Source organism: Diplotaxodon limnothrissa, linkage group LG3, assembly GCF_057381915.1.
Source record: "Diplotaxodon limnothrissa isolate DT_005_m linkage group LG3, D_limnothrissa_male_GT1.1, whole genome shotgun sequence".
NCBI classification, from domain to species: Eukaryota; Metazoa; Chordata; class Actinopteri; order Cichliformes; family Cichlidae; genus Diplotaxodon; species Diplotaxodon limnothrissa.
Window position 1 is genome coordinate 44,594,103 of NC_140598.1, and position 12,537 is coordinate 44,606,639.

The window sequence follows — 12,537 nt, forward strand, 5'->3', positions numbered from 1 at the left end:
CACACACACACACACACACACACACACACACACACACACACACACACACCGAGAGAGAGGGCGTTCTATTTGTTATTGCTTAAAACTACAACTCCCAGGTGCTGGAGCTTCTCACAGGCTGTTCCGTGACTGCGCAGTGGCACATAGACAGCGCAGTGAGTGTGCAGCTTCCATCTGGTGGCAATATTCTTCAATAAACAAATAAATTATTAATAATAATAATGAAAATACTCACAGTATTGTTTGTTTTTCCTCATCCATAAGTCATATTTTCAGTTAGTTTCCTCACAATTACGATCTAACAACCAAACATTTTGACTTTTTGGTCAAAATGTTGTTAGAGAAACTAACTTCTGTAAGTTTTTTCAATATTCAGGGTTTTTTTTTTTTTTTTTTGGTCTTTAAACTGTGCAAATAAAATTAGTCTTTGTGTGTTTTATTATCCGTTACTTTGATGACGTCAGCAGACTGTTACAGTACATAAATCCAGTTTTCCCTACATATAAGTAGGATGCTCTCTTACAGAGGCATAATGCAGCTTCTGGGCGTTAATATTATGATACATGGAGGTTTACTGTTATGTGCCCTCCCCTCTAAAAGCCGTGCCGCCTCCCGGTGTTGCGCCTCTGCGCGCTCCTTTACGGTAGTGGTACTGATGCGGGATGAGTCAGGCTATATGATGCTGCTGCCATTTCATCAGCAGCGAAAGCCTCCAAACCCCGAGCAAACACAGAAACGATACCGCGGGATTTCCCTCTCACAGCCTCGTAGACATCCTCTCAGCTCGGAGGCTCGAAACAGAGTACAGAGGCCTGCTCGCAGTTTATTCGCGGCTCCGAGCGAAAGCGCAAGATCCCTTTTTTCTGGTCGCACCTGCACTTGGATGCGTTTTTCTCCTTTCAGCACTCAATCGGGCCTGACATTAAGGAGGAAGTCAGCCCTGAGTCCTCAGGGGCCTGCCGCTCACCAGCCTCTGTGATCCAGCTTCCACACAAACATCGAGGTTTCGCCGCTTTTGGGTTGTTTTTGCGGCTCCCTGAGCATCGATCCCCCGGACTAGCCTGTATCATGGAGCCCTCAGCAGCCTGAACAGCGTGACAAGAGCGACCATTCTGTCCCGAAGCACTCCACTTCTGCTCCAAGTAGGCTGTTTTCCTCTACTGTTTTATCTCCGTGTCTTTGTGGTGTCGCGATAAAAGCGATGGCTGATTAAACCGAAATGACTATTTCCAGGCCTTTAGATTGCTTTGCATGGATGTGATTGAAATTCATAATAGCAAGAAAAGTCGCCTTTGGAAGAAACATCGTTGTCTGTTATTTGATAAACAACATCAAATCGATGATAAGTCGTGATTTTGCGCACAAACTCACCTCAAACACGGATAAATTTACGCAAATAAATAAATGAAGCAATGGGATCAATAACAACCCCCACCCCCCTACGCATGTAATCATGTCAGTCTGAACCGCAGCCATCTGTAAATGCTGGATATGTGAAACCCTGCGTGTCGTGTCGAACCCACGAGCTGCCCATCCCGGCGCGAGAGCCCATCATGCTGCTATTCAGCAGGGATTCAGCCTCTAATGTTTGCATACCTCCCGAGCTACGCAACCTGACTCCACAGAGACGCGCATGGGGTGATGGGAGGCCGCGTGCTCGCCTGATGGCCTGGTCGGGAACAGCTGTATTGTGAGGATCTGTAGGAGGCAGGGCTGCTGTACAGAGAGCAGCATAGCTTATGTTATCAAATCCCTTAAGTCACATATTTCAGGAGACGTTTTGCCTCTTAAAAGAGAAAACACAGAGCTGAATGGACTAAATAAACATAGTTCAGGATTGAATTACTATTTCAGTTTACATTTTTCTGCAAACCCTTAATGATCTGATATATTTAATGTCGTATACCATGTGCAGAATATGCATGAGTAAATATATACCTGTTCAACTGGCACATTAACAAGAATATCTAACCAGCAGCAGCTCAGTGCATTCAAGCATGTAGACGTGGTCAAGACAACCGGCCGAAGGTCAGACTGAGCATCAGAAAGAGAAAGAAAGGGGATTTAAGCGACTTTGAACATGGTGGTGTTGCTCGTGCCTGATGTTTGAGTATTTCAGAAACTGCTGGGATTTTCCCACACAGCCATCTTTAGGGTTTACAGAGCAGCGGCAGTTGTCTGCGTGAAAATGCCTTGTTGGTCAGAGGAGAATGATCAGAATGCTCAAATAACCACACGTTGCGAGCAGAAAAGCTTCTCTGAATGGTCTACAGCAGCAGAAGACCACATTGGATGTCACTCCTTGCAGCTAAGAGCAGAAAACTTAGGCTGAAATTCACACAGTCACACAAACAACAGACGACAGGGACAATAGAAGATTGAAAAGATGTTCTCTGCTTTGTGTCTTCATTTTTATGCTTTGACATTCAAATAATAAGGTCAGAATTTGGTGCAGACAACATGAAAGTATGGATCCATCACAGCTTGGATCACCAGTTTTGGATGATGGTGATGTAATGGTGTGCTGGATGTTTTCTTGACACCCTTTGGTCCTGTCATGGTCCTGGGCCATGTTGGCCCAGTGTTCTTAGTTTTCTTGTATGTTTGTATTTTGTTCCTTATTTAGGCCATGTTTTCTGAGTTGCCCTGTTGTGTTGTTCCCTAAGTGTTTTCCCTTCATGGCTTTTACCCCCTGTGTGCCCCTCTGTGTATCTGTGAGCCCTCGTCTCTCCTTATGTTTTATTCCATGTTTCCCCTGCCCATTATGTCCAAGTTCTCCCCGTGCTCTCTCTCCCCCCCCTGTGTGCCCTGTGTATTTATGAGCCCTCGTCTCCCTTTGTGGTTGTTTCATGTTTCCCCAGCCCGTTATGTCTGTGTTTTCCCCGTGCTCTCTCTCCTCCTGTCTGAACCTCTGTGCACTTCCTGTTTACTTTGTGACTCTCACGCCCGTACATGTCATGTTCAGTTCACCCCGCCCTGTCTCGTTATGATTATCAGTGTCACCTGTGTTCCCCGTGTGTTCCCACTTTCCTCGTTAACCCTCTGTGTATTTCTGTCTGCGTCTCCCTCTGTTCGGCGTGACGTCGGCCCTCATGCTGTGTGGATCTCCCTGTGTGTCTCTCTGTGAGTTTTCCAAGTTCCCAGTTTAGATTAGTTTGTATGTTTTTTTTTTTTTTTTTTTTTTTCCCTGCCAGCAAATAAAGCTGAGTTTTGAGTTCACCTCCCTGAGTCTGTGAGTCCTGCACTTTGGGTCCAACTCCTGCCTGCCGCACAGCAATTCATGACAGGTCCCTTTAGTAGTCAGATTGTTACATTAATATATTTATTATATTATTTTAAGACATGCTTTAACATGTCACCACCTGTTTAGAGTGGTATTTGTTATTGTGTAGCTATCAGAATCGAATTTGGATCGAAGAATTATTTTGTATGAGAAGTGGCATGGAGCAAAGAGCAGATAATTACATTTGAAAGGTAGAGGAGTCAAAATAAAGTCACACGAACTATTGGAAACATTGGGCACATTTCAAAACCCCATCTATAACTGAAGAACTTAAATGTAGTTAGTTACCTGTGACTGGTTTAATTATAGCTGCAAGAAAAATCAGTCCAATCAAAGCAGTTGGTTATATTTGTAATTATATCCCCCCCCCTCTGAAAAAAGCAGGCTTTGATTAAATCAACAGTTGATGCCATCAAGTGACTAAAGAAGCGTAAGAGGATTCCTCCTTATACCCTGTGGTGTTAATCATATCACACAGGCATGTGAGCAAATTACCAGTCGAAGGTAGCGACAATAGCTAACAATATCAACAGTATTGATATTGTTAGCTTATGTTTCTATTTGTTTATTCCTGCTCTGTCCACTCTGCTGTTTCTCATCTAATCTTATCTTATGTGCTCATTGCCTCTCACTCAGTGCTGCAGAAATGAGCCCTAAAGCCCAGAAACATGTTTCTGGGCCTGCAATCTTAAAACAGATGTTTACAATCCTCTTGAGTTTGTTCATATTAACCGTGGAAAGTGAAAAATACCAGGTTATAATATAAAAAGTCTACAAATGAACAATTAAAAAAAACACCACTGGACGTCCATTTACATCATATGTGGCCACAGAAGTAAAAGTAAAAGTCATCTTACTTCCTGCGCTTGGATTAAGGCTTCAAAAATTATAGCTGTGTGAGTTTGTGAAGATAATCCTGCAGAATGAGACTTGTAAATATCGCAACCTTTTATTAATTTTAGTGATTATTTCTTGTGATTATCCCCAAAAATCCCATCGACTTTTCATCAAGGGAGCCCGGGTATTTCTAAGTATCCAGGCTGGTCTGCAAAAACCCTCCAAAACTCATTATTTTGTCACCCTGTGGGAGCTTGGACATTGCAGCTCAAAGAACAGGAAGTGAAGGGTCAGATGGTAGCATTTGGTTTGCAAAGAAACAACCACGCTTAAACCAAGAAGAACAGTAAGATGTGCACTTAAACAAACAATCTAATGTTGTTTGTTGATTCCTCTCTTCCCTCGCCTCCTCCCTCCCTCCCTCTCTCTCTCCCTCCCTCTGTCTCTCTCTCATGTTTGTGCACCAACAGCTCGTACCACAGCAAGTAGACCAACACTTACAAGCGCACCGGGGAGAGCTGCAGACCAAGCTAAGTCATGGAGGCAATATGGCTCTATCAGTTCCGGCTGATCGTCATCGGGGACTCCACGGTGGGAAAGTCATGTCTGATCCGGCGGTTCACGGAGGGTCGCTTCGCCCAAGTGTCCGACCCGACCGTCGGGGTGGACTTCTTCTCCCGCCTGGTGGAGATCGAGCCGGGCAAGAGGATCAAGCTGCAGATCTGGGACACCGCTGGTCAGGAGCGCTTCAGGTAAGTGTGTGTCTGGAGCTTTACAACGAGTCTGCGTTTAATGTGGTGTTATTTCCTTTACATCTTTATGGAAATATTATTTAAATTTACTGGAGGTGATGCATGGTAATTTAAGAATATTTGTTTAGCAGGAGAGGATGCGTTTATATGCAGCAGAAATAGTGACATGTGTGCAGGGTGTGTCAGGAGCTATCAGTGTTGTGGTTTGTGTCGTTTTGGGTAATTAAGAACCATGTAAGCGCTCAGAACTAGACAAACACAGCCTGGATGTCTCAGAACGTGAACCAGCAATAATTTGCACAGGGAAAGCAGGCATTCAAATGAGCTCCAGGGTCATGTGCTCAGAGAAAACAACCAGAGCGTTTGTTTCTAAAAAGAAAACAGTTGCAGGTGTTGCTAAAACCTGATAGTCGTCATTTTGGTGCTCCAGGCGACTCTGAAGTGAAGTGAACTGCCTTTACAGAGAAAAAAAGCTCTCAGTTTTTTTTCAGATGGTGTGTTTACATGGTCATAGTCAGATTACACAAACCTATGGTGTGTAATATGGTGTAATAAAGGAGAAAGAACAAAGAGTAGTTTAGTAGTTAACACAGGTCCCACAGTGCTGCAAACTACTTCCAGAGGTGCAATCACATACAGAAATGCAAATAGTGGCTGTTGTTGTCGTGTCCCAGTATCCCCTCCTTAGTTCCCAATCCCTGTTGTGGTCATTTTTTTCCAGAAAAACACATTTGTCGATTTCTTTTTTACATTCCCGCACGTCCAATAGTTTCGACAATCCCCTTCCAGGAAATTGCTGACAACAGCGAGGCTGCTGTTGTTATTCTTTCACTGATAAGTTCAAAAACTGTGATGAGAAAATACCCAGAAATGCACAGGAGGAATCAACAGGACTGAACAGGTCAATCACAGTAGTTGCAGACTGCATAACTGTACTTTGCTGCGTATTTTCAGAGAGCATGCCAGTGTAGGGGTTTGCAGTTATGACCTAGATTTAACACCAAAGTATTAAACCTCTCTCAGACTGATTGAGATAGGGAAATTATTTTTAACTAATGAAAGAGTTAAACACACATTTTATTAAATGGGAGTCTTTGAAATGCCAAGTATGTCATGTAAAATGTACATGTAAAAATATGTAACTGACTAGGAAGCCAGCGTTTAATATGCATCCTGCGATTAAAGCTGAGATTTTCATGCTGAATGTCCTGACACAAGCCCAAAGTGAACCAGGGAGCTTTTGGTTATTAAGTCAATTTGTAAACAAGTATGCACTTATTTATTTTATTTAAGGAATCAAGCGATCAGCAAGTCTGTTGTAGCTGAAATGCGATGACCAATTTAAATTTTTATTTCAATCATTTCAATTTACTCATTTTATTAAAATCTTTATATTTTTAAGTGTTTTTATTTCTCATGCACACTCTGAAGTTTTCTAGTGTTCATTTGAACTGTCACATCATCTTTCAAATGTCTGTGTGCCAAGCTAATTGATCAAAATGCTGATTTAATATGTTAGATTAAAGATGTTTCTCCATCAGAACAGAACCTAGAGTACATGAAGGGTAAAAAAGGGTAACGCATAGCTATAATAATGTATGCCTTATAGCGGGAAAGCACTTTCACACATGCACGCACACACACAGCACAGCTCATCATCCTAACAGAAGAGGACCGGTCTCACCTGTCACCATGATGAAAATCTCTATAGCAACCGCAGCAAGTCCCTCCGAGAACGAAGGATGTCTCAGACCTTTTTCAGCCCGAACACCACGAGGCCTTTTCCTAGAAATAAATCTGTGATACAGTGACTTTTCTTAGAAGCACTTCACACAGATAAGTAGCACTTCACTTCTCAGATGATTTCCTTTGAATTTATGTATCATGAAATCATTTTTTAGTTTCGTATGCTAGCAATCAGATTTTCTCTAATATAATATAATATAATATAATATAATATAATATAATATAATATAATATAATAAAAAACAGTAAGCCATTCTCTGACAGGTTTATGAAAGTGTGTTTGGTGAGAAAAAAGAACAGCATTTGAGAATATGGACAATTTTGACTTTGTGTTATTGGTTTTTGGATGAGAGCTGTGATGTCCGTGACACAACCTAGTTGATTATCTTTCAACTTAGGATATTGAAAAACTTTAAAGTCGTGGAGGAGCTGGCAGCAGTGCACTCAGTGAAAGAGAGAACAACAGGAAGTGATTTGTTAATGGGGCTAAGTCCAGGCTTAGATAGGCTTGGGCTGCAATAGGATAACTGGCAGGTGTTATGATCAATATGTCTATAAATCTGGGAAAAATGTCCAACAATTTGAGTTGGGTGCAAGATAAAGTGATTAACAACTGAATACGGCACTGAATAAAAGATAGTTTGTTACACTTTTGATGGGGGAGGAGACTGAACATGGTGACATAGGCTGCCACACAGCTGTCAGATGGCTCAGCCTGAGCAAAGAGTGTGGAAACTGAGAGCAGAATTTCAAGAGTTTGTTGAGAAGAAGAAAGTCAAAGACATCCTAGAGCTCAAATGAAGAATGGAAAGACTAAAGACCTAAAAACCATATTTGCATTTGAAATGCTCATGACGAGGTTGTAGCTTCTTCAAAGCTAGTTGGAGAACAGCATTTTTATTCACATGCCAACAGTGAAGATGCTTCATGTTCTCCTTGAAGAAGTTTTATAAATCGAGATATAGATCCTCTCTCAGTGATGTTTTCCCACAAGGATCCAACTCAGATATTGAACCTGACTTTAATGCACTTGTTGAAGCCTGTCAATTGGTAGACCCACAAAACCCCTATACAGGAAGTTGATTTCGGCGCTCTGATAAAGAAAAGTCTTGATCCCGGATCCTGTGAGTCTTTCCCAGTAGATAATGCAGGGTTCTTCAGCTGATGTGGATGAAGGGACTCGTCCAGCCTGACTGCCTTGAACAAGCAGGTGTCTTCCCTGCTTGTCCTGGTATGAAAAAACTCAAGTAGCCTTGCAGGTCAAATTTATCAGGAATTTCCTTTGAGTCTTGGCAAAGGATAAGCACACAAAAAAGAGAATAATCAAATCACATGAATTCTACTTATTGAAGTAACTCACTCTAAGCTAATGTTCATGTTGTTCCTATCTTTGGAACAGAGGTTGGTGGTGAGATGGACACTTCCAGCACTGAAGATGTGCTTAGTGCTCTGTTAATGGTAATAATCAGGAATGCAGGATTCCTTGATAAGTCCCACATCTTCACAGAGGAAACCTTGAAAGTCTTGAGAATCTGCAATCCACTTGGAAAATGATTAAAGTCCAAATCCTTCACAGAATTATAATCCAACATGGCAAAGATGATGATGAGCAGAAATAAAGCCAAATCCAAGTCCGATCTGTAAGTCCAGTCCACCATAGCGCTTCTGCTGGAATTTCCAACGGTGAACTTCTGGAACTGCTCATCTCGCAGGGCGCCAGAGACGGACCCAGAACGCCTCCTGGCATCCCAGTTTATTCTTTGTCAAGTGCCCACTCACTCCACTTCTCTCTATAATAACTAGTCAACCAATCAGGTGTTTACATAAGATTCACTGATCTTCAGCCCCACCTTATCACTCACTCTTTATCTCTCTCTTTAAGTATGGAAAATGTCATTACATTGGAACAAGTCACCCACATGAGCCCACATGCATACTGTACTTACTAAAGGTGTATTAATCAGCTGGTAATATTAATTTTATAGCACTGTGTATCTGCCAACATTTATAAAATCAGTAGGTACAAAGAGGCTTGAGGCTGAAAACTATGAACAGAGGAGATGGACAGATGAACTGTTTCCTTTGTTTTTCCCCTATAATTGTTGGTAATAACAGAAATAGAGGACATTATCAGCCTAATGATTTATCTACATGCAGCAAACAAGAATTTAATCATAAATTTATTCATTTGTCACTTGTTTGTCTGGTTATCAGTGGCACAGACTGCACCCAGATAATCCTTCAGTTATTACACTATGGTTGACTAAAGTAGCTGTTTTAGGAAAATATTTAAAAGCCACTATTTTGGGAACTTGTGACGCAGCAGTCCTTGCTTGTTTTAATCCACCACACAGTCCTCTGTTCACTTCTTCTCCACCAGCGATGCAGATCTCTTAGTCATTGTTGTTTCATCTGCGTGGTTCTTGCTTCTAAAAATACATATAAACTATGTGTGTGTCCGATCAAATGAATCACTCTCCGGCTCAGGTTTTTCTGCTATCCACTCCTCCTCTCTTACTGTCTCCTCTCTGTCAGCAACTCCTCCCTTCTTCCTCTTTCAAAACACGTCTCTCTTTCCGTCTCCAGCTTAAGCCTCTAATTGTCCTTCCAGTTATATTTATATTCGCATGCAGTCTGTGAGGAAGAGAGAGAGACGTCATGAGGCAGTCGATGTGTCCCTGCGTGCATGCAGGTTGTCGCATCTCGTCAAAATCTAGCAGCACTTTTCCTCCCTGTCAGATTGCGTAGAGGAGTTACAGTTATATAAACCACAAAACCAGTTTCCACTTGGTATTAAAATGATACCCTAATGACACCTCCATCTTCCTCTGCGTTCACACCTCCTTTCGTTAGGTTTATCTGTTTTATTACTAATATGGCTTATTTTTCTATTCATCCTGAACATATAATGGGTATGTTTATTTTTAAAATCAAGAGAAAAATATATAAAGTGCAGGGTGTTTGTGATGTACAAGCTGCGTGTCTGGCTAACCAGCTTAACTGCTGCATCAAAGACTTTTAATGTTTTTTGAGGTAGACGAAAAATCGCTGCAGGAATAATTTGTAATTAATGTATTTCACACAGTAGTTCTGGATTTTTAGCAGTTCACTACAAATGTTTATACAATCCAAACTAAGGACAGTGTTACCCAAGATGAGTTATCCAATATGTCCTGTCTGTTATTAGTTTTTTTCTGTTGAAACTTTTTAATAAAAATAGTTTAACAATATATTAATAGTTGCTTACACAGACCCAGAGATTCCCCGACCGGCTGTGAGTAGTTGTTGGAGGTTGTTTTGCAGGTACAGTAGTGCAAAATTGGTATGTAGTGCTGCACCGAAATCCTCCTTGCAGCTGCTTTGGTCACCACCTGATTGCTGTGGTTGCCTGTAGTTTGCATGGAAGACTCTACTCACCATGCAGGGGAAACTGTGAAAAGTGTGCTGCAGTAAATTTGAAGGAAAAACTTTTATTTGAATGATGAATTTCTAAGTTTCACTACAGCTTGGGGAGTAAATGACGAGCGTCTGCAAACAAATTGGTACCTTCGAGCAAAACTACAGGCAACCATGTTAGCTAACAGGCGAGCCAGGATACAGCAGTCTTCTGTACCTACAAAGCTGTTTTAAAATAAATCTGCTGAAAACATTAAAATGTAATTTAGTGTTTAATAAATCCACGGAGCTAAAAGGTGCTTAAATAACTAACTTGCTACAGTTTCTAAATTTAGCCTCATTTATTAAAATTACAATCAGTGTTTAAAACAATTTGCTGAAACAGTGATGTTACACCCTCGGTCACAACTGGTGTTGAAGTGATTTCTGTACACAACAATGATCCTGACTCACAGTCTATTAAAAAATTACATATATTTTTTGCACTAAGAAAGTTAAATGCTGTTGAAACCAGATTTGATGTCTCCTCTCCATCATCAAGGCTTTGTGAATGTAATAAATGTAGTTATTAAGACTATTTCTCATTTTACTCTTAACTCATCTGCATCACACATGTGATCAAAATGGTTAGCAAGAGAAAACTTATCTGTTAAAGTGATTATAAATGGCTTGTTTGCATGCTAATGCTAGCTCTGTTTCCATGCAAAGCAGATTGTAACTGCTCTAAGAACTCCTGTCACTTTCCTGTCGAAGACCAGAGGTTTATCCACAATATGCAACTGTAAGCTGCTACTGACTACAATAGCTTGACTGCAAGCAGAGTTAATCCTGCTTCCAGAGATGATTACCAGCTTCGACCACAAGATCGCAGTGATTTTAGGATTGGATACAGTTGAATACAAGACTTATGAGAAAACACAGAGATGAAAATAGATTTTTACATTTTTATTTATTTGTAAATTTCGCTGGACAAGCAGAACTTGCTTTGCTTGACCAACAGAACTCGATTTATTTTCTTTGTGAACTTCATACATGTTCTTTGCAAACAGAAAGTATATCCACTGGCCACTGCTTTATCTGTTTAACTTCCTATAATCAAATTCTTGTGCGTTTATTATAGTTGGTGAAATAACTGCATGTAGTATTAATGTTAAATGCTTCCCTCTATTTTATGTCCTTTCCAGGTCTATTACCAGGGCTTACTACCGTAACTCTGTGGGTGGGCTTCTCCTCTTTGACATCACCAATCGCCGATCTTTCCAGAATGTCCATGACTGGCTGGAGGAGGCTCGTAGTCATGTCCAGCCACATAGCATCGTATTTCTATTGGTGGGCCACAAGTGTGATCTGGAGGCACAGCGGCAGGTGTGTACACTGTAAAGTAGATTAAAACTGGATCAAAACAAGCACTTTCCCCTGTTGTGAAAGGTTACGCACTATGCAATACAACAAAGTCACAGTTTTGAAAATAACTTTTTTGTTCACATTTATTTATTTGTTTTTGTTTGCACTTATTTTGTTCAGAGGCACAGTTTATTGTCTTGGGTCAGTAGGCAGACAGAAATAAAAATATATCCCCTCTGAAAATTAGACAGCATAACACCACATCTACATTAATATCCCACCATCGTGAGAGCAGGAATAAAATGAAATGAACGAGGAAATTATGCAACATTTCCCATATTAGCCACTTACCCCTATCTTGATCTGCCCACTTTCATAACTTTGTGTTAGAGGGCTCGTTTACCAGCTTTTCAGTTGCCATCATAAATTGGTCAATAATGCTTCAGCTTTATTTTGTAACAGGACTGAACAGTCATTATCTGTGAGTGTGGAATCAGGCCTATCAGCAGAGTAACACACTTCAGAGTAACTGGAGACTCTGTGACCTTTGGAATGAAATAGATGATACATGTAAAATTAAAAATTTAAACTGTTCTGTGCAATATGCAATATCAGTGCGCTCAAGTTCAAGGAGTGTTTTAGCCTCTTATTGGTTTGGGATTTTTAGTTGTGCTGGGTTAGCTTAGGGCATGTCACAATATGATGCATAATAATGTCTTGATGTGGAAATATGCAGCTGAAGTAGTCACTCAAATTTGACTTTGTGTGCGAATGGCAGTCCAATCCAATAAAAACCTACAGCTTGTCTTCTTAGTCCTTGCACTTCCTGATAAGACCATTTGTTGTTGAATTGCTGTCGTGGCACTCAAATGTGTTTTACAGCCACTACAGGAGATAGCGTCATTAACTCACTTAGCTCATTTGATCTTGTAGGTGACCCGCCAAGAAGCAGAGAAACTGGCTGGGGCGTATGGGATGCGCTATGTTGAGACGTCAGCCCGTGACGCCATCAATGTGGAACACGCCTTCACTGAGCTGACCAGAGACATCTTCGCCCTGGTTCGGTCTGGTGACATCACCATCCAGGAGGGCTGGGAGGGTGTGAAGAGTGGGTTTGTGCCCAATGTGGTTCACTCATCCGAGGAAGTGACCAAGAGTGACCGCCGCTGTCTCTGTTGA

The 12,537-nt window shown here is 41.2% G+C and overlaps 1 protein-coding gene across 1 annotated transcript; it reads left to right on the top strand.

Moving 5' to 3' along the window:
• The first annotated feature begins 4,657 nt into the window (after positions 1-4,657).
• On the top strand, positions 4,658-12,537 carry rab39bb (RAB39B, member RAS oncogene family b). The gene is made up of 3 exons (XM_085350680.1): positions 4,658-4,872; positions 11,199-11,379; positions 12,292-12,537. Exons 1-3 carry the CDS (start codon positions 4,658-4,660, stop codon positions 12,535-12,537), a joined length of 642 nt encoding a protein of 213 aa, XP_085206806.1.